Consider the following 21790-nt stretch of genomic DNA (forward strand, 5'->3'; position numbering starts at 1 on the left):
AGCAACAGGGTTCTGGTTACCTTATTATGACAAGCAACTCGATTGGACAGAAACAGACTAAAGCCCTCCATTCGCAAGTAACAGGTAGTCAGTTATTCCATAAGACTCCGTCAGAGATTCCCTTGAGAATAAGCCCATATTATGAAGGGCGAGGACGTTTTCCAGGGTCCTCTAATTTATCCCATAAATTATATGTTGTATATGTCACCAACCGATGAGCATATTTAAATCTAGAAACAATATATATATATATATATATATATTTATCTTTTTGCCTTTTCTAGGGCCACACCCTTGGCATATGGAGGTTCCCAGGCTAGGGGTTGAATCTGAGCTGTAGCCACCGGTCTGTGCCAGAGCCACAGCAACATGGGATCAGAGCCACGTCTGCGACCTGCACCACAGCTCACGGCAATGTCAGATCCTTAACCCACTGATCGAGTCCAGGGATCGAACCCACAGCCTCATGGTTCCTAGTCGGAGTCGTTAACCACTGCGCTGCGACGGGAACTCCTAGAAACAAAATAATTAAATTTTTGGGCTTCCGAAGTTCTGTAAGCCGTGGCATGCAGGAGTTCCTAGGCCGGGAATTGGACTTAGGCCACATCAGTGACAATGCTGAATCCTTAACTGCTAGGCTGCCAGGAAACTCCCAGAATCTTTTAAAAATTTTTAACCTTTTCTTTTTATGTATTTATTTTTGCTTTTTAGGGCCTCAGCCAAGGCATATGGAGATTCCCAGGCTAGGGGTCTAATCGGAGCTACAGCTGCTGGCCTACGCCACAGCCACAGCAACGCTGGATCCTTAACCCACTGAGCAAAGCCACGGATTGAACCTACAACCTCATGGTTCCTAGTTGGATTCCTTTCCACTGCGCCATGATGGGAACTCCTGAACTTCTCTTTCATTTGCTCTTTTTTCACATATGGTAGACTTGATTCACAGGAGAGCATTCACAAAGTGTTGACCTAATTAAAACTATAGAGAATGCCAGGCAGAACTCATTATTTCTAGTTTTACTTCTTTTATAAGTTGAGGGAGCACGTTATCGTTTAGCCTGTGACCATCTCAAAACCTAAAAGCAGTCTAGATGGAAATGACATCTTAACATTTTATTATTTTGAATATGGGACTTGAATTTGGCCAAAAGGATTGTCAGAAGAAACAAGAACTACCTCGTGCCATCCCTTTGTAGTCCCACCCTCCCCAGCCCCTAATTCTGGCAACCCCTGATCTAGACTCCGTCAGTGTAGTTTTGTCTTTATGAGAATGTCATTTAAATGGAATCAGGCAAAATGTAACTTTTCGAAGTTGGCTTCTTTCACTTGGCATAATGCCTTTAAGATTCCCCCAAGTTGTTTTAAGAGTCAGTAATTTTTATATATATATATGTATATATATATATATATATATATATATATATATATATATATATATATTTTTTTTTTTTTTTGCTTAATAGTCATACATGTTTTTATGTATCCGTGCATGTATGTCTTTAGGGCTGCACCAACGGTGTATGGAGGTTCCCAGGCTAGGAGTCAAATTGGAGCCGCAGCCACCCGCCTATGCCACAGCCACAGAAACGCCAGATTCGAGTTGAATCTGAGACCTATGCTGCTGCTTGTGACAATGCTACATCCTTTAACCCACTGAGTGAGGCTAGGGATCAAACCTGCATCCTTATGCATACTAGTCAGGTCCTTAAACCGCTGAGCCACATGGGAACTCCTGAAAGGGACGTTTTCTTTGAGTCTCTGTCACAGAAGCATGGTCATGGGGGCTCACTCAAATACACTCTTTTGAATTTTTTTTTTTTCGGCTGCACCCACAGCATGTGGATTAAACCCATGCCATAGCACCCACCTGTGCCACAGCAGTGATAATGCCAGATCCCTAACCCACTAGGCCACCGAGGAACTCCCTCAGATGTATTGTTGATTTTATCTTTAGAGGACAGAACGCAAAGAGTTTGAGGGCAATGCTTATTTCAATAGGGGAATTGGGGTTTTTTTAGTGGCATTTATTTCACAAATGATCCTGCTTTCTTTATTACAGTTCTGGGATTACCGCCAGCCTCGGAAATACCTCAGCATTCTCCCTTGCCAGGTGCCTGTCTGGAAGGCCAGATACACTGTGAGTGAGATGTGCTACCTTTTCCTTGGAAACTTCCCCTGGCTGTACTGGACATGAGGGGCCTGGCGTATTTTCTCTTCTTTTCTTTGTGAGGCAGTTTTCTCTTTCTGTCTTGGTTTAGGCATGGAACAAAGGTGGTAAAGATGGCATAAAAATTGTTATCTATTTATGCAGTTCCCGTCGTGGCTTAGCAGTTAATGAACCTGACTAGCATCCATGAAGATGCAGGTTCGATCCCTGGCCTCACTCAGTGGGTTAAGGATCTGGCGTTGCCATGAGCTGCGGTGTAGGTTGCAAACACAGCTCTGATCCCGTGTTGCTGTAGCCCTGGTATAGGCCAGTGGCTAAAGCTTCGATTAGACCCCTCACCTGGGAACCTCCATATGCTGTGGGTACAGCCCTAAAAAGACAAAAAGACAAAAAAAAAAAAAAATTGTTAATCTATTAAAAAATTTGCCCTTGGAGGAGTTCCTTTCATGGCTCGAGGAAATGAATCTGACTGGTATCCATGAGGACACAGGTTCAATCCCTGCCCTTGCTCAGCTGGTTAAGGAACCAGCATTGCCATGGGCTGTGGTGTAGGTTGCAGACATGGCTCGAACTTGGCATGTCTGTGGCTGTGGCGTAGGCCAGCAGCTACAGCTCCAATTCGACCTCTACCCTGGGAACCTCCATATGCTGCATATGGCTCTAAAAAGGCAAAAATAAAAAATAAAATTAAAAAAAATTTGCCCTTGGAATATTGAGTGAGAATCTGTGATAGAACGCTGGGCGAGCTGGGCTGGGGAGCTGGGTGGTGTGAAGTGGTCAGTGACGATGGAGGCTGACCACCTCCCATCAGTAAAGGTTAGAAGGCTGGAAGTCAGTGGATTGTGCTGGAAAGAACTCTGGCTTTAGATTCAGAAGGTCTGGATTTTAGGCTCTGCAATGCCATTTAATTTTTCCCCCAGCTTTCTTGCTTGCTTGCTTTTTCTTTGCTTGCTTGCTTGCTTGCTTTTTAGGGCCGCACCTGTAGAATATGGAGGTTCTCAGACTAGGGGTCAAATTGGAGCTGCAGCTGCCAGCCTACACCACAGCCACAGCAATGCGGGGTCCTTAACCCACTGAGCGAGGCCAGGGATCGAACCTTTGTCCTCATGGATACTAGTTGGGTTCATTACCACTGAGCCACAGAGGAATTCCGCATTTTTCCTTTAAAAAAACCTTATAAGTAATAAAGGTGGATTCCTCAGAAAGAGTTCAGTACATGAAGACAGAGTCTGTGGTTACCGTAAACAAGCGTCCCACATGGAGGCTGCCGGCCCGTGGTCTCCAGTTTAGCTTAACGCCAGCGAGGTCCCAGGGCTGCAGGTTCGAGATGAGGCCCCCGGCTGTGGCCCAGGGGGACAGGGCATGGAGGTGAGGGCGACGCCTTCCACAAGTGACAAAGGTCAGGTAGAGATGCCAGAATGGCCTGCTTCCTGCCTAAGGGCCGCAGTTGGAGAAATAAATGTCAGTTGTCAGGGTGGCTGAGGGGGTTCTCCTAGGCCCCCCTTCTCAGTGGCAGTTTCTAAACTGAGAGGCAAACCTTTTTTGGAAATACCTCATTAGTAATATAAATAACAGCCCAGGAGGCTTTTAATTTGAATGATCAATATTAAAATATCAAATGCTGCATTGTTTTCTAAATTTAAAATTTACACCACATGGCTCTCTCTAGGGGGAGAAAGGAAGGGAGGAAAGATTGAGAGCTAGAGAGAGAGGGAAAGAGCTGGGGGGGGCAGTCCCAGGGAGAGAGAGAGAGAGAGAGAGAGAGAATCTCCCCAGCTTTATTGGGATGTAATTGTCATATAACGTGATACACATTCAAGGTCCACCCATGTGCTGACAAATGGCAGGATTTCCTTCCTTTTTCCTGAATAATATCCCATTTATATATATCACATCTTCTTTATCCACTGATGGACATGTAGGCTGTTTCTCTGTCTTGGCTATTGTGAAGAATGCTGCAGTGGCCCATTTAATATTTGTGTGGCCTGGGACAAGCCACCTGATGTTTTTTGAGCAATAGTTTCTTCCCCTGTCGAATATGAATACTAAGGTTTACTATGCCTTGCTCTTTTTAAAAAAAAATTGTAATGAAATTCACTGTGTACAATTTCAGTGGCATTCAGTCTCTGTACAGTATGCTTCCCCTTCCACGAAAGCTGTGTATGAAGAGGCGGTATGAACCTGAAATGCTACAGAGGTAGCACGTAAGCTCTTAACAACCTTCCCGCAGGTTTTTCCCTGCCACGCTGATAGCTGCTGATCAGAGACACCGTATTCACTTCAGTGTCTTCTTGAAAGGGAGCCCGGGGTGCATAAAGCTCCATCAGGCTGTCCTTGTGGAGTGTAGAAGGTATTCGAGGTCTTACCTGGCCTTCACATCTGGGAGCGTTTGGGAAGACGCCAGACGTTGTTCTTATGAGTTGAAATTCTTCTCTGGATTAATAGATTTGCTTTAAAAAAGAAAAGCTCAGGAGCAATGCCCAGAGGTGAGGCGAAGAGAAATGTGCTCTTAGGCGGTTGTGGTTTGTTCCTTAAAGAACAGAGTCTGCACATCAGCCACATGGGCTCCCAGGTGCCTCGTAGATGGGGTGTTGATAAGTGAAAGTGCCTGTTCTGAAGTCAGAAGGTTTTCCTTTGAAAAGCTGTGGTCTTGGGGGCAGTGGGGAGGGACACGTGATGAGGAAGGTGCGTTTCTGGTGCCTCTGCACATGGCAGGGGCTGTTGGCTATCTGGGGTTGCCCCTGGTCCTTGCGAGCTCATTTTGGGAGAGTCCTTGGTGACCCTCGGAGCGGGCTGATGGAGAGGCGCCGGATTGTGAGACGGGCTGTTCTCATGTGCAACAGTCAGAGCCATTGGCTGGTTTTTATTTTTATTTTTAATTAATTTTTTTTTTCTCTGCTTCTTAGGGCTGTACTCATGGCATATGGAGGTTCCCAGGCTAGGGGTCGAATCAGAGCTGTAGCTGCCGCCTACGCCACAGCCACAGCCACACAGGATCCAAGCCCGAGTCTGCGACCTACATTGCAGCTCACGGCAGCACCAGATCCTTAACCCACTGAGCAGGGCCAGGAACCCAACCTGCATCCTCATGGATACTAGTCAGATTTGTTCCCACTAAGCCATGACGGGAACTCCCATTTGCTGATTTTTTAAAAAAATTTTTATTTATTTATCTTTTATTAAGGCTGCACCTGTGGCATATGGCGGTTCCTAGGCTAAGGGTGGAAGTGGAGCTGTAACTGAGCCCTTTCCCAAGCTCAGGACTGCTGAGATCTGAGCCACATCTGCCACCTACGTCACAGCTCGCAGCAACGCTGGATCCCCGACCCACTCAGCAAGGCCAATGAACCCTCATCCTCATGGACACTATGTTGGTTCTTAACCCACTGAGCTGTGAAGGGAACTCCTTATTTTAGATCTTAAACAGTTCTTCTCTGAGAGTTTGGCTTTGCTTTAGTTTCCCTTGCTGTCGTCCCTTCCATCGGGAAGGAAGGAAGAAAGGCAAACGTAACGTCGATGTGATGGTCGACTTAGGGAATTGGGGAAACATTCCCCAGGTGGGTCGAGGCCTTCTGTCACCTGATTTGTCCTAGTGAGGCTAGAATTCCAACTTGGGTAACTGAGACCTCGGCTGATTCTCCCTGGAATAGTTGCTGCTTTTCTCTTTCCGGCCATAGCCTTTCAGCAATGGATTGGTGACGGTGATGGTCCCCCAGCTGCGGAGGGAGAACAGCCTGCTCTTGTGGAATGTCTTTGACCTGAACACTCCGGTCCATACCTTTGTGGGCCACGATGACGTGGTGCTGGAGTTCCAGTGGAGGAAGCAGAAGGAAGGTGGGTGGTAGAGAGACCGCTGACCCATTTCCTCCCGGGCCCTGTTCACCAGCGATCGGAGGGGAGGGTGCGGGGCCAGAGCTGGCTCAGGAGCGGGAGTCAGGGCGCCTCCCCCTTCACTCGCAGGTGGGTGAAAGGATGTGTGGCTGTGGTTCTTGCCCCAGTTGCCCTCCTCTTCCCTTGTGTCCTGTGCATTCTTTCTCCTGCATGGAAGGGATCTGTAACAGGTTGGTAGCCTTGCTGTTGGGTCACTTCCAGAGCTGGAAAACTCTGGGGTCATGCCCAGAAATCCCTGGCCCTTGGCCCTTGCTACTCCCACATAGTCCCAGTTCTGCTCAAAAACACGTTGTGGTCTTTTACTTCCCATCGCCTTGAAGGTGGGTTTGGCCACATGACCTGCTTTGATCTTGAACCATGAACGGAAGTGATGCCATCTCTTCTGGGTTGAAGTGGAAACAATCAGTGTGTGATTATTCATGCTCTCTGCTTCCACCGTGGCTCTGGCAACACGTCATGTGGAGTGAGGGTGAGGTGGAGATGCAGAGAGCAGGAAATCTTTGCTTTAAGCCGCCGAGACTTGGGTCTGATTGTTACTTCAGCTTAATCTATCCAGTCCTTACCAATGCAGCCTAAGTGTCCTGGGAGTCAGGAAGCCCTCGACCTGGGTTTCTCCACCAACTCACCATGCAGATTTCGTTGCAGCCTCCCGTCTGGTCTCTAAATGTTTTCCAGACCAGAAGTCTGTTTTGTGGTCCTTGCATATCACAGAAGGAAATCCAGGCAGGGGAGTGACGTGGCTTGGCCAGAGCCTGGGAGAGGTCTTTGGTGGACCTGGGATTAGAATAGTTATCTTATCCCAGCATGTTTGTGACCCTCACAAGCCTTTTCAAAAGCCTCAAAAAAAGGATTTTTTATTTTTTTATTTTTGTCTTTTTGGGGACAAAGAGAAAGAGAACAGACGTGTATATGTGTATAATGAATCACTTTGTTATATAGCAGAAATTGCCACAACATTGTAAATCAACTAAACTTCAATAAAACTTTTTAAAAGTGAAATCAAAGATTCAACTCTTTACCAAAAAATTCTTCTAAACAATAAGATGCCACAATGCATTTATTTATTTTTTATTTTATTCTATTTTATTGTTTTGTCTTTTTAGGGCCACTCCCATGGCATATGGAAGTTCCCAGGCTAGGGGTTGAATTGCAGCTGTAGTTGCCAGCCTGCGCCACAGCCACTGCAGTAGTGGATCTGAGCCGGGCCTTTGACCTACACCACAGCTCATGGCATGGCTGGATCCTTAACACACTGAGTGAGACCAGGGATTGAACCTGTGTCCTCATGGATACTCGTTGGGTTCCTTACTACTGAGCCGCAATGGGAACTTCTCCAGGATGCGTTTAAAACAGTTCATTTTGGAGTTCCCGTCGTGGCGCAGTGGTTAACGAATACGACTAGGAACCATGAGGTTGCGGGTTCGATCCCTTCCCTTGCTCAGTGGGTTAACGATCCGGCGTTGCCGTGAGCTGTGGTGTAGGTTGCAGACACGGCTCGGATCCCGAGTTGCTGTGGCTCTGGCGTAGGCCGGTGGCTATGGCTCCGATTCGACCCCTAGTCTGGGAACCTCCATATGCCGCGGGAGCGGCCCAAGAAATAGCAAAAAGACAAAACAAAAAAAAACCCAGTTCATTTTACAAATAACGTATTCGTCTCCAGCTCCTCCGGAGCACATAAACGGAAGATCACTTGTGGAGGTGAAGGTTCAGTGTGACGTTAAATCCCAGCATCGATCTTCACATGCTAATTTTGCCAGCTGTTGTTTCACTTCATTTAAATTTCTGCTCAAATGTGACTTCCTCAGGGAAGTCTGTCTAAAAATACTTCCCCCATCAGTTTCTGTCCTCTTATCATGTTTTTTTTTTTTGTTTTTTTCTGCCTTATTTTGGCAGATGGAGTTCCCAGACCAGGGATCAGATCCAAGCCACAATTGCAGCCTGTGCCACAGCTGCAGAAATGCTGTATCCTTGTAACCCACTGTACTGGGATGGGGCTCCAACCCGTGTCCTGGCGCTGCGGAGATACCGCCGATCATGTTGTGCCCCGGTGGGAACTCCTATCTTTTGGGTTTTTTTTTAATAACACTGTCACTGCTGGACATGTTATTATATGTGTGTCTGTTTCCACTCCTGAAGTGTGAGATCTGTAAAGAGAGAGATTCTCATGTTCACATTATAGTCCTAGTGCCTAGAACGGCACCTGGCCTACAGGCAGTGTTCCATAAATATTTGTTTGGTGGATAAATGAATGAATCTCATGCCGTCGTGACCTGTAACAAACTTGATGTTGAATCCCGAAAAATCTCCTGGATTCTTATCTGGTGATTTCTAGGGTCCAAGGACTACCAGCTGGTTACGTGGTCTCGGGATCAGACCTTGAGAATGTGGAGGGTGGATTCCCAGATGCAGCGGGTACGTATTCACGTCTGTGGTGGAGGGAAGTAACTGCATACACCGGGAACTTAAAATAGAAGCTTTGGTAGTGGCGGAAGTTAGAGGATACGGGAGGGGCATTGAATACATGGCGCTGGTTGGCCAAGAGGCTGGTCCCCTACATGGAGGCTTTGAGGTCTTTAAGAGCCAGCTTCAGTGTCACTGCTTTAAGGCTGCAAAGCCTCTGACTATCTCTTTTTTCTCTTGTTCTGGTCTAAGATAGCATGCATTAGCATACTGAGCAAGTGGCCTGGGGGCTTCACTTCTATTCCTTCTAAACAGGCCAGAAAAGTCTCCCTCACACTCTGCAGTGGTCGGATCCCGGATCCCTTCATCACAAGGACTGTCGCTTGAAGCCCTTTCCAGTTTTTGCCCCCTAAATTGTATCTCTTCTTTAATTTTTTTTTTGTTTATTTTTGTCTTTTTGCCTTTTGAGGGCCGCTCCCACAGCATATGGAGGTTCCCAGGCTAGGGGTCCAATCGGAGCTGTAGCCGCAGGCCTACGCCAGAGCCACAGCAACGCTGGATCCGAGCCAAGTCTGCAACCTACACCACAGCTCACAGCAACTCTGGATCCCTAACCCACTGAGCAAGGCCAGGGATCGAACCTACAACCGCATGGTTCCTAGTCAGATTCGTTAACCACTGAGCCACGAGGGGAACTCCTAAATTGTGTCTCTTCTATCAAGCACAGTGGTACCCGGTGTGAATTGCTTGCGTGGCCCTTGGTTTGTTTTGCCCCATCAGGAGTTCTGACTCCTCACCTGGTGGCTGAATTCCTTGAAGGTGGGAACAATCTCTCACCTATGTCGTATCACACAGAGCACTCTGTACAGGGCAGATAGAAAATGCTGGGTCACGGAGTTCCCCTCGTGGCTCAGTGGTTAACGAATCTGACTAGGAACCATGAGGTTGCGGGTTCGATCCCTGCCCTGGCTCAGTGGGTTAGGGATCCAGCATTGCTGTGACCTGTGGTGTAGGTTGCAGATGCGGCTTGGATCCTGAGTTGCTATGGCTCTAGTGTAGGCAGCAGCAGCTCTGATTGGACCCCTAGCCTGGGAATCTCCATATGCCATGGGTGTGGCCCTAGAAAAGACAAAAAAAAAAAAAAAAAAGTTTTCTTAGATTTGCATAAACTGTGAACAGGATAAAACATTTTACAGGGTAGAATAATAGAGTCTGTTATCCTTTGGGTTTAACCAGGGAGAGTTGGTGATGGGCAGAACCTATTTTGATTGTGTTGTTTTGCAGCTGACATCTTTCTCCTTTGTGATTCCCAATTTTTTTTTTTTTTTTTAATTTTTAGGGCTGCACCTATGGCATATGGAAGTTCCTGGGCTAGGATTTGAATCGGAGCTGCAGCTTCTGGCCTTCTCACAGCCACAGTGACTCCAGATCCAAGCCGAGTCTACAACCTATACTGCAGCTTACGGCAACGCCGGATCCTTTAACCCACTGATCAAGATCAGAGATCAAACCCACATCCTCATGGATACTAGTAGGGTTCCCAACCCACTGAACCACAACAGGACCACCCACCCTCCTTTTTTTGGTCTTTTTAGCGTCACACTCAAGGCACATGGAAGTTCCCAGTCAAATTGGAGCTGTAGCCACTGGCCTACACCACAGCTCACAGCAACACTGGATCCTTAATCCACTGAGCAAGGCCAGGGATTGAACCTGTGTCTCATGGATACTAGTCAGATTTGTTTCTGCTGAGCCATGATGAGAACTTTGTCTTTTTTTTTAAATCACACTGTCGTATGTGGAAATTCCTGCGCCAGGGTTAGAACCTAAGCCACAGCAGTAACCAGAGCCACACAGTGACCATGCCAGATCCTTAACCCGCTGAGCCACCAGGGAACTCCATGATTCCCATTTTTAAGTCAGAATTGAGCTGAAGATAATGATCATTTCCTGAGACTTCTCCAGACCTAGATGTCCCCCCCTCTGTTGCAGCTGTGCGCACATGACCTCTTGGATGGTGTCGATGAGTTCATTGAGGGCATTTCTCTGCTGCCAGAACCGGAGAAGACCCTTCACACTCAGGACGCGGAGCACCAGCACAACTCAAGCCACGGGGAAGAAGAAGGTAATGGGTCGCCCTGATGTTTTAGGTGAGGCGCCCCCCTCTGCGTCTCCGAGTCATGGCAGATACCCCAGAACTGCTCTCTGAATCCATTTCAGAAATGTTTTCCAACAGTGGAACCTCTCTCTCCTGCTAGTCTTAAAGGAAGACCCCCCGAGCAGTCTCCTGGAAGAGAAGAAATCAGACCCGCTGGGCCTGCCTCCGACTCTGCAGCAGGAGTTCTCCCTGATCAACGTGCAGATCCGCAACGTCAACGTGGAGGTGCTCGCGCCTCCCCAGCCGTCGTCTCGCAGGCTGGCGGGTGGCCCTTGGTGGGGCGGGACTGGGGGCCAGGATTTGGGCTGGCAGACAGCTCTGTGCTCTAACAGGGACAGTCCGAGCTTGCTTTTTCGTTTCCTTGGTTTTCTAAAGAAACAGATGTTTTACAAAGGCAGACTCCCCCCCACTCCTTAGATGTTCCAGCACCTCGTTTTCCCAGATGGGAAGATACTCAGACCCAGAAGGTTTATCGCGTTTTGGCAGAGGTTGCTGGTGGAGTTAATGGCAGGGCAGAGTTTGGAAGCCATTCTCCTAACTCTGCAGGGCTCTTTGTGCTTTGCTGTATGATCTTGCCTTGTTGTTGGCCATTTCCTCGGGGATTTAGATTGCTAATGAGAAGGTGACCAAGCCTCTCTGTTCATTTAACACATAGGCAGGTATTGAAGTTCTTTGCTTCAGAGAATTGAGTCTCTCTGTGAAGGGGTTTCAAAACTCAATTAGTTTTTCTTTTGCTCAACTTCATTTAACAGTAGGCCTGGGAATTCCCTTGTGGCTCAGTGGGTTAAGGATCTGGCATTGTCACTGCAATGGCTCTGGTTACTGCAGTGAAGCAGATTTGATCCCTGGCCCAGGAATTGCCACATACCACAAGTGCCACCAAAAACAAAACGAAACAAACAAACCCCAGTAGGCCTGGATATGTGCACCTACATAAATATCTCATTTGGCCTTTAAAACAACTGTGCAGTAAGTGGTTTTATCCCCATTTTACAGAGGAGGAAACAGAGACACTAAGAAATGAAATGGAAGTTCGAGTTGTGGCTCAGTGGTTAACGAGCCCAACTAGCATCCATGAGGATGTGGGTTCAATCCCTGGCCTTGATCAGTGGGTTAAGGATCCAGCTTGCCATGAGCTGTGGTGTAGGTCACAGACGCAGCTCGGATCTGGCTGTGGATTAGGCCGGCAGCTGTAGCTCTAATTGGACTCCTAGCCTGGGAGCTTCCATATGCTGTGTGGCCTTAAAAAGACAAAAAAAGAAAAAAAGAAATGACTTGGGTGAGGTCAGCAGCTATATCTGAGTTTCCCATGTGTATGGCTCTTTTTGCTGTCATCTCTAGATGGTGGCATAAGAAATTGAAAAAGATAAAGGATTCTTTGGTTAATTGGTTATCTATATCAACTCAGTTTATACTCCCTTTGTCCGAGTTGAGAACAGTGTGGCTATTCACTGATCAAGTCTGAGAAGGAGATCTTGATTCCTTTCCCAGAACTGCTTTTTTTTTTTTGGGCTTTTTGGCTTTTTGGGCCACACCCATGGCGTATGGAGGTTCCCAGGCTAGGGGTCTAATTGGAGCTGTAGCCTCCGGCCCACGCCACAGCCACAGCCACAGCAATGCCAGATACAAGCCGCATCTGCAGCCTACACCACAGTTCGTGGCAACGCTGGATCCTCAACCCACTGAATGAGGCCAGGGATCGAACCTGCCACCTCATGGTTCCTAATCGGATTCGTTTTGGCTGCACCACGACAGGAACTCCTTCCAGGGCTGCTTTTTAAAAATTACCGAGATATAATTCACATACCAAGAAATTTGCCCTTTTTGAGTGTACAGTTTAGTGGGTCTTGGTGTTTTCACAAAGCCCTGCAGCCATCACTGCTGTCTACTTCCAGAGTTTGCATCATCCCTAAAGAAACCCTACATCCATGGGCAGCCTCTCCCCAGTTCCCGTCCCCTTGGCTCCGTCTTTCTGTCTCTGTGAACTTTTACATATTTATTTATTTTTGTCTTTTTAGGGCTGCACCCATGGCATATGGAGGTTCCCAGGCTAGGGGTCTAATCGGAGCTGTAGAAGCCAGCCTACACCACAGCCACAGCAATGCGGGATCCACGGTGCATCTTCGACCTACACCACAGCTCATGGCAACGCCAGATCTTTAACCCAGTGAGTGAGGCCAGGGACTGAACTCGCAACTTCGTGGTTCCTAGTTGGATTCATTTCCTCTGCGCCACGATGATGGGAGCTCCCACCCTATGGACTTTTAATTTGAGTCAGGTCTTTAACGTCTTCCTGCTGTATTTTCCCATCTCAAAGTAAACATAAGTTTCAACCTTTATTGCAGCTTTGGGATGAAGATTTTTTAAGTTGAAACACCATGACCTTATTATATCGGTGCCGAAGTTAAACATCTGTTTCGAAAATGAGGTTGCCCACATCTTTCACATGCATTGTCTTTGGAAACCCTCTCCCTTCACTTGGTTACTAGATACCTAGAGCATTCACTTACCTTATTTAAACCCATTTGCCAATGAAGACTATTTGCAGTTAGTTCATCTCCAAAGCAGCTATGCATTTGTCCCCTGCAGATGGATGCAGCAGACAGGAGCTGCACGGTGTCCGTGCACTGCAGCAACCATCGCGTCAAGATGCTGGTGAAGTTCCCGGCGCAGTACCCGAACCACGCGGCCCCTTCCTTCCAGTTCATTAACCCCACCACCATCACGTCCACGATGAAAGCAAAGCTGCTGAAGGTGGGCATCTCTGTTGGCAGGTTCTCCTTGATATCCTAAGAGGGAGGCACTGCTCATGTGCATCCGTGTTTGAGTTGAGGGGTAAAGTTGAATGTCAGTGCTGATCAGAAGTCATTGCTAACGATTGTATTCCCTTTGTATAGAAACCAGTGAGCACTGGTTCTTAATCAGTCATGGCCCCCCCTTTGAAAGTTCAGTGAAAACCATGGATCTTTCCACAGAAAAATTTGCACACATGTTGCATATAATTTCAGAAGTATTGCATATAAAAAATAGGAAATTCTATAATTGCATGTAGTCTACTCACAGATCTCATTAATGCTGTGCAAGAATCCCAGGTTAGTAGAATACAGTATCATTTATCTGCAAAACAATAGGCAAAGAATGTTCTAAACCTAAATGATACTTTCTAATCAGAAAAAATGTGTGTAAGGGCATTACAAAAAATCCATTGCATAACAGAAGATGTGTTGGCTCAGGTTGAAGCTGGCTGGCTGGACAGCCAGGTGTGTGACGGCATAGCGGTTCCTCCTGAATGGAAGGGGCCAGCCTGGCATCTCGTCTTTACCTCTACAGGTTCAGAAATTTGATTTGCCAGTTCAGGCAGAATCCCCATCAAAAAGCCCCACAAGCTGGGCTGATATACCTTTTTTCAGTCTGAGCAGCATGACATGTGAAATAGTGGCAGGGTGTTGCTTAAGCCAAGTTGACCTGCGAGCTGTTCGTTTTTTGGCTCCTCGGTATTGCACACACTTGATTATTCCATCTTCTTGTGGCATGATCCATAACCTAAGACTTTATCAGGTGTCTTTTTCAGGTGTCTGAAATGCTAATTTCTCAGATTTTGTGGTACCTGATGTTTTGTCCTTGGAGTCTAAACATTTCACTGTCTCGTTTGGACGTACAGAAAAGATAGATTTTTCTTTTGGCATAAAAATGATAAGATTAGGAAGAGTATTTTTCTTTTTTGGCTGCACCCATAGCATGCAAAAGTTCCTGAGCTGGAGATCGAACCCAGACCACAGCAACAACCTGCTCTGCTGCAGTGATAACGCCAGATCCTTAACCCACTGAGCCACAAGAAAACCCCAAGAAATGTCTTTAAAGGTCTAATTCAGTTCTGTCCAGTAGAAATATAACGCAGACCACATGTAATTTTAAATTTCCTAGTAGCCACACTAAAAAACTTTAAAGTAGCAAGTAAATTAATTTCAATAGTATTTTTATTTAATTCAGTATATCCAAGGTATTATCATATTGAGAATTCCCTGGTGGCTTAGCAGGTTAAGGACCTGGTGGTGTTATTACTGTGGTGTAGGTTCCATTCTTGGTCCAGGAACATCTGCATGCTTTGGGCTTGGCTGAAAGAAAAACAAAACAAAACAAACAAGGTATTATCATATCAACATGTAACCAATATAAAAATTGAGATAGTGTACATTTTTTTTTTTTCCTTTTTGTTACCAAGTCTTCAACTTTTGGCGTGAGTTTTACACTTATGATGTATCTCAATCCAGACTTGCTATGCTTCCTGGGCTCTGTGGCCCCATGTGAGCCGTAACTTCCATGCTGGACAGCCCAGGGCCAGTCGACATGCCTGTCTTCAGTGAGTGTGTCACTTTATTTCTGTAGCACATGCTTTAAAATGATAGGCTTTTGTATATTTTAAAGGACCAAAAAAAAAGGTATATTTTCATTTTCACCAAAGTGAAATCGGTTCCCCCTGGCATCTGTGTATCCCTTGGAACAGTTTTCAGTCCAGACTGGAGGATATTACTTTTTTTTTCCCCTACAGAATGCGGAAGTTCCTGGGCCGGGGATTGACCCCAAACCACAGCAGTAACCAGAGCTACAAGGGTGACAACACCAGATCCTTAACTCGTTGAGCCACCAGGAAACTCCAGGAGGATCTTACTTCTAAGTAATCCTGGAGGAGGAGGATGGGGTCAGGTGGGGTGAGAGCACAGGCGTAGAATCGGCTGTAAAGGAAGCATAGTTGTTCCAGTACTAGAAACATGTCCTCTCAAAGTGCTTCTTGAAGAGGACACGCAAAAGAATCTTGCTCTGAGCTTCCTGGAGGTTGAGGGCTGAGGGGGGTGTGCTGCGTCGGCAGCCTCAGACCCAGCCACGCTGCAGTCGCCCAGCATCCTCAGCATCGCTCCTCTTTCTGATGCTTCTCATAAATAACAAAAGCGAACCGGAAGAAAGAATGTTGCTATTCTTGACTGTGCTTTGCGCCTTTTCTAGATCCTGAAAGACACTTCCCTGCAAAAAGTGAAACGCAACCAGAGCTGTCTGGAGCCCTGCCTGCGCCAGCTCGTCTCCTGCCTCGAGTCTTTTGTGGTGGGATCCTTGTTAGCAACCTATGCTTTGGGGTTTTATTTCCTTTCTTCCTCCCTAAACCCCTGGGCTCCCTGATCTTGTAATAACGTATCCCGTTTTGTAATTCAGCTTGAAGGCAGAGTGTGGGTTTTAGTCTGTTGATTTTAAAATTTCAGAACCAAGAAGACAGTGCTTCCAGCAACCCCTTTGCGCTCCCGAACTCCGTCACGCCGCCCCTACCAACGTTCGCCCGGGTCACCACCGCTTACGGGTCCTACCAGGATGCCAATATTCCTTTTCCCCGGACCTCGGGGGCCAGGTTCTGTGGGGCAGGTTGGTCTCTTTTTGGTTCTCTGATTATAGATTTTGAGAGCATGCAGCTAAGAATGTCTATTTAAAAATTTCCGTCAGAATATTTGTCTTTGTTTTTCTTTCCTGAGAACTCAGAAGATTTCTGTCGTAGTGTCATGTGGTCTGATGCCGCAGTGGCGGCTAGGGACACATCCTGAGAATGTTTCACCAGAATTACAGTCTAAAGTTTTTTCGTTCTGTTGAGTGTGAATTTGAGTTTTGCCTCAGAATATCGAGAACGTACTTAGGAATAGAAAGTGCCTGTGAAGACTGGTCCAGACCGCATACATCCCATCTCTCCCGGATCCCGGAGATTCTCACACTTGTCTGTGTGAAGTATCATGCCTGTTGTGCGCCTGTGTAACTTGGGTTACTATGTCTTATCCTTCAGGCATCCCGAGGTAGACAAAAGACTGGCCAGTGCTGTCTTAGGGTTTCCCACGTCCAGCTCATTGACCCTGATGTGCACATGTACTAACTCCTTTGACAGGGTACCTGGTGTATTTCACGAGGCCCATGACGATGCATCGAGCAGTGTCTCCAACAGAGCCCACTCCAAGGTAAGTCTGGAAGGTACAGGCATAAGCAGTGTTCATGGACCAGAAGTGGGCAGACATCTGGGAGCGTGTCTTTGGACAACTGGTTCTAGTTCTTCAGCAAACACTCATTCTGAGATTTCTTCCCGAAAGATCAGGGTTCGTAAACTGGCAGCTCAGCTGAGATTTCTACTGTGAAGTTACTCCTAGAGGGAGTTATTTGATAAAAGCTGTTGTCAAAACAAGGCAGATTCTCTTTTAATGTGCTTTCCCCCTATTTCTAAGGTATTATCTGGACATTAAATAAAATTAGAAAAATGGCAAGAGATCATGTGTAGTCCCATGACACAAATTAGCCACTCTGACATGTTACCTCCCGGGTGTAGTGTGTATGTAGCCATCACTGCAGGCAATTCTAGAACCTTTTCATGACCCCAGAAAGGAACTTTGTGTCACTTAGGGGTCACACCAGCCCCCACGTTCCCCATTCCTCCAGGCCTGGGCAAACACTGATCTACTTTCTATCTATAAATTCACCTGTTCTAGACCGTTCACATAAATGGAATCTGTGTGTGTTCCTTCTTTCACTTAGTGTATTTTCAGGGAGCATGGATGTTGTAGTTGTATCTGAACTTCATTTCTTTTTATTGCCAAGTGATGTTCCCTCACTCGTATTCTCCATACTTTATTTGTTCATTCATTAGTCAGTGGACATTGGGGTTGTTTCCCCTTTTTGGCTGTTATGAATAATACTGCTGTGAACATCCTGTACCAATTTGTATTTGGATATATATGTTTTCATTTTTCTTGGGTATATACCTAGGAGTTGAATGGCCGGATCAGATTATAGATTTTTTTTCTTTATTAATATATTTTCTCTTTTAGGTTCATAGCAAAATGGATTGCAAAGTACAGAGCATTCTCACATACCCCTATTCCCACACGTTTACAGCCTCCTCCACATTGCCTACTTTTTAAACTTAAATATTATATTGTAGACTTCTGGTTCTAAAGTGTGGTGACCAAGATAACTTAGCTTCCTGCTACAAACACTGGTTATGTTGGATGTGATATGATTAGCATACCTATAATGAACAGATAAGCTAATAAGAAAGAGAGGACATTGCACCAAGGTCACGAGCAGACACTACTGCTGCCCTGAGAGTTTGCTAGTTGCTATAGTTAACCTGGCAGATGAGACCTTGTCCCCACAAGAACTGGGAGTTAAATGACAGAGAGCCTCCTACATCATACCAGGTTCCTTAGTCAAAAAGTTGGACAAAGGGAGTTCCTGTTGTGTCTCAGTGGTAACGAATCTGACTAGGATCCATGAAGATATGGGTTCGATCCCTGGCCTCGCGCAGTGGCTTAAGGATCTGGTGTTGCCATGAGCTGTTGTATAGGTCCCAGACGTGGCTTGGATCTGGCATTGCTGTGGCTGTGGTGTAGGCTGGCAGCTGCAGCTCCAATTTGACCCCTAGCCTGGGAACTTCCATACGCCCCAGGTGCGGCCCTAAAAAAAAAAAAAGAAAAGTTGAACAAGGAAACAGTTACCTTCTCATAAAGGGAAACAGCAAATACCTGTATCTAGACTTTGGATCAGAGGTGAAATGTACCTATGAGAACTTTTTGGTACTGTTTTTGTTGTATAATTTAGGGTACCCAAATGTGAAGTCTACCTTGATGACCAGCACCCAGATCAAGATACATAGTGTGGCCCTTATCCCAAAATGTTCCCCAGTCCCTCTACCCAGAGGAGAGCGCTTTTCTGATTCCATCATTGTAGTTTACTTTCGCCTGTGCTTGAACGTCATCTAGAGTGATGCAGCATGTACTCTTTTATTCTGGCTTATTTTGCTTAACTGAATGTTTTTGGGATTAATCCACATTGTTGCATGTAGCAGTGGTTGCACTATATGAAAATAATACTGCTTGTTCATACTTCTGTTGATGGACATTTAGTTTATTTCCAGTTTTTATTTTGTTATGTATAGACCTACACATACAAGTCTTTTTATGGACATGTGTATTAATTTCGCTACCCAAGGAGTTGCCTCCCTGGGTCATATGATAGGTGTGTGTTAGTTTTATTAGAGTTGCCAAAAAGTCTGTCCCCAGTGCTTTGCCATTTTACTCTCTTACAGTAAATATTTCAGAGTTCTGGTTACTCCACATCCTCTCCAAAACTGGGTGTTTTCAATCTTTTCAGTTTTAGCTGTCGTGGTAGTGTGTTGTATTAGCTCCTCAGGTCTTTGATTTGTGTTTCCATGGTGATGACTAGTGATGCTGAGCTTTTGTGCTAATTGACCACCTGGGTATCTTCTGTTGTGATGTGCCTGGTCTAGGGTTTTGCCCAACTTTTTTAGACTGTTTCATGACCTACGCCACAGCTCACAGCAACATCAGATCCTTAACCCACTGAGAGAGGCTAGGGATTGAACCTCCATCTGCGTGGATACTAGTTGGGTTTCTAACCCTCTGAGCCACAACGGGAACCCGCATTGTGGTAGTTCTTTATCAATGCTTGTTACATATCCTTGGCTGGATATGTGTATAGATTTTCTTCTAATCTGTTGCTTGTCTTTCTCCCTCTTTTTTTTTTTTTTTTTGTGTGTGTCTTTTTGCCTTTTCTTGAGCCGCTCCCTCGACATATGGATGTTCTCAGGCTAGGGGTCTCATCAGAGCTGTAGCCACTGGCCTACGCCAGAGCCACAGCAACGTGGGATCCAAGCCTCGTCTGCAACCTACACTACAGCTCACGGCAATGCCGGATCCTTAACCCACTTAGCAAGGCCAGGGATTGAACCTGCAACCTCATGGTTCCTAGTCGGATTCGTTAACCACTGCGCCAATACAGGATCTTCTTTCTCCCTCTTTAATGATTTTTGGCTCTCAGCAATTTGTGATTTTGATGCAGTTCAGTTTGTTTAAGATTTAGGGTTAGTCCTTCTATGTGCTGTCTGAAAAAAAAAAGAAACTGCTTATCAAGAAAATAGGAAAATATTCTTGTGTTTTCTTTAAAGTTTATAGTTTTAAATTCCTTATGTGGAGTTCTCATCGTGGCTCAGCAGTAACGAACCCGACTAGATCCATGAGGATTCGGGTTTGATCCCTGGCCTCAGTCAGTGGGTTAAGGATCCAGCATTGCTGTGAGCTATAGTGTAGGTTACAGACACAGCTCTGATCTTGTGTTGCTTTGTCTGTGGCGTAGGCCAGCAGCTATAGCTCCGATTCAACCCCTAGCCTAGGAACATATGCTGCGCCTGCAGCCCTAAAAAGCAAAAATAAATTTAAAATAAATAAATAAATAAATGGCTTATTTAAGGTCTATAATCAATCTCAAATTAATTTTTGTGTTATGATATGAGGTAGGGAGTCAGCTTTTTTTTTTTTTTTCCAGTAGAGATAGATAGTTGTGACACATATAGCATCATTTATGAAGAAGATTTTCCTCTTATTGAATTCACATTGATACCTCTGTTGAAAATCAGTTGACCATATGTTTTGGATCTACTTCTTTTTTTTTTTTCTTTCCTTTTTTTGCTTTTTAGGGCCTCACCGATGGCGTATGGAAGTTCCCAGGCTAGGGGTCAGATTGGAACCATAGCTGCTAGCCTGTGCCAGAGCCACAGCAATGTCAGATCCGAGCCATATATCTAACCTACACCACAGCCCATGGCAATACCAGATCCTTAACCCAGTGAGCAAGGCCAGGAATTGAACCTGTATCCTCATGGTTCCTAGTTGGATTTGTTTCCCCTGCACCACAACAGGAACTCCTGGAACTATTTCTGAATTCTATTTTTTCCTTTGCTCTATTGGTCTTTCCTTATGACAAAATTACACTCTCAATGTAGGTTTATACAGTAAGTCTCCAAATCCGGCAGTTTAAGGCCTCCAACTTTAGTCTTCTCATTCAGGATTGTGTTAGCTATTCTAGACTTTTTGCATTCCTATAAAAATAGAACTCCGCTTCCTGGTTTCTACAAAAAAGTCTACTCATACACACACACACACACACACACACACACACACACATATGTATTTTTTGTTTTGTTTTGCCTTTTTAGGGCCACACCCCTGGCATAAGGAGGGTCACAGGCTAGGGGTTGAATTGGAGCTACAGCTTCCGGCCTACACCACAGCCACAGAAACGCCAGATCTGAGCCACATATGCAACCTACACCACAGCTCATGGCAACGCCGTATCCTTAGCCCACTGAACAAGGCCAGGGATTGAACCCGCAACCTCTTGGTTCCTAGTTGGATTTGTTCCCGCGGTGCCACAACGCGAACTCCTTTACTCATATTTTGATTGGAATTGTGTTGATTTTGTAGATCAATTTGGAGAAAATCGACATCGTAACAATATGGAATCTTCCAGTCTACTGACATGGTGTACTTCTCTGTTGCTTTGAGTCCTCTTTAATTTCTTTTCTTTTTTTTCTTTTCTTATCTTTTTTAGGGCCACACCTGTGGCATATGGAGGTTCCCCGGCTAGGGGTCAGATCAGAGTTGTAGCTGCTGGCCTATACCATAGCCACAGCAACACCAGATCCAAGCCGTGTCTGTGACCTACACCACAGCTCACAGCAACACCGGGTCCTTAACCCACTGAGCAGGGCTGGAATTGAACCTATGTCCTCATGGATGCTAGTCAGATTCATTTCCACTGATCCATGACGGGAACTCCATCTCTTTAATTTCTTTCAGCAATATTTTATATCTTCAGTACACAATTTTTTTTTTCATTAAGTTTGTTCCTAGGTATTTAATGTGGTTTTTGTTTTTTGTTTTTGGATGGCTTGTGGCATAAGGAGTTCCTGGGCCAGAGATCAGCTTTAAGCCTTAGTTGTAGCCTACACCACAGCTGTGGCAACACTGGACTCTCTCAACCCACTGTGCTGGCTGGGGATTGAACCTGTGTCTCCAGAGACACTGCTGATCCCATTCAGCCACAGCAGGAATTCTTAATGTGTTTTGGTTAAGAGTTAAGCTATTGGAAATACAATTTTATTTTATTTTGTTTTATTCATTTATTTATTTATTTATTTTTGTCTTTTTGCCGTTTCTTGGGCCACTCCCGTGGCATATGGAGGTTTCCAGGCGAGGGGTCGAATTGGAGCTGTGGCTACCAGCCTACGCCAGAGCCATAGCAACTCGGGATCCGAGCCACATCTGCAACCTTCACCACAGCTCACGGCAACGCCT

The 21790-nt window shown here is 45.8% G+C and overlaps 1 protein-coding gene across 1 annotated transcript in view; it reads left to right on the forward strand.

Moving 5' to 3' along the window:
* WDR59 (WD repeat domain 59) overlaps window positions 1–21790 on the forward strand; it is an 87174-nt gene that overhangs the window by 35551 nt on the left and 29833 nt on the right. Inside the window, 9 exon segments of the mRNA XM_021093785.1 lie at window positions 2060–2137; window positions 5845–6001; window positions 8391–8470; window positions 10451–10583; window positions 10717–10841; window positions 13206–13370; window positions 15618–15713; window positions 15869–16025; window positions 16534–16603. Of these exon segments, the coding sequence (XP_020949444.1) occupies window positions 2060–2137; window positions 5845–6001; window positions 8391–8470; window positions 10451–10583; window positions 10717–10841; window positions 13206–13370; window positions 15618–15713; window positions 15869–16025; window positions 16534–16603 (1061 nt within the window).

The sequence above is a fragment of the Sus scrofa genome, chromosome 6 (assembly GCF_000003025.6).
Source record: "Sus scrofa isolate TJ Tabasco breed Duroc chromosome 6, Sscrofa11.1, whole genome shotgun sequence".
NCBI classification, from domain to species: domain Eukaryota; kingdom Metazoa; phylum Chordata; class Mammalia; order Artiodactyla; family Suidae; genus Sus; species Sus scrofa.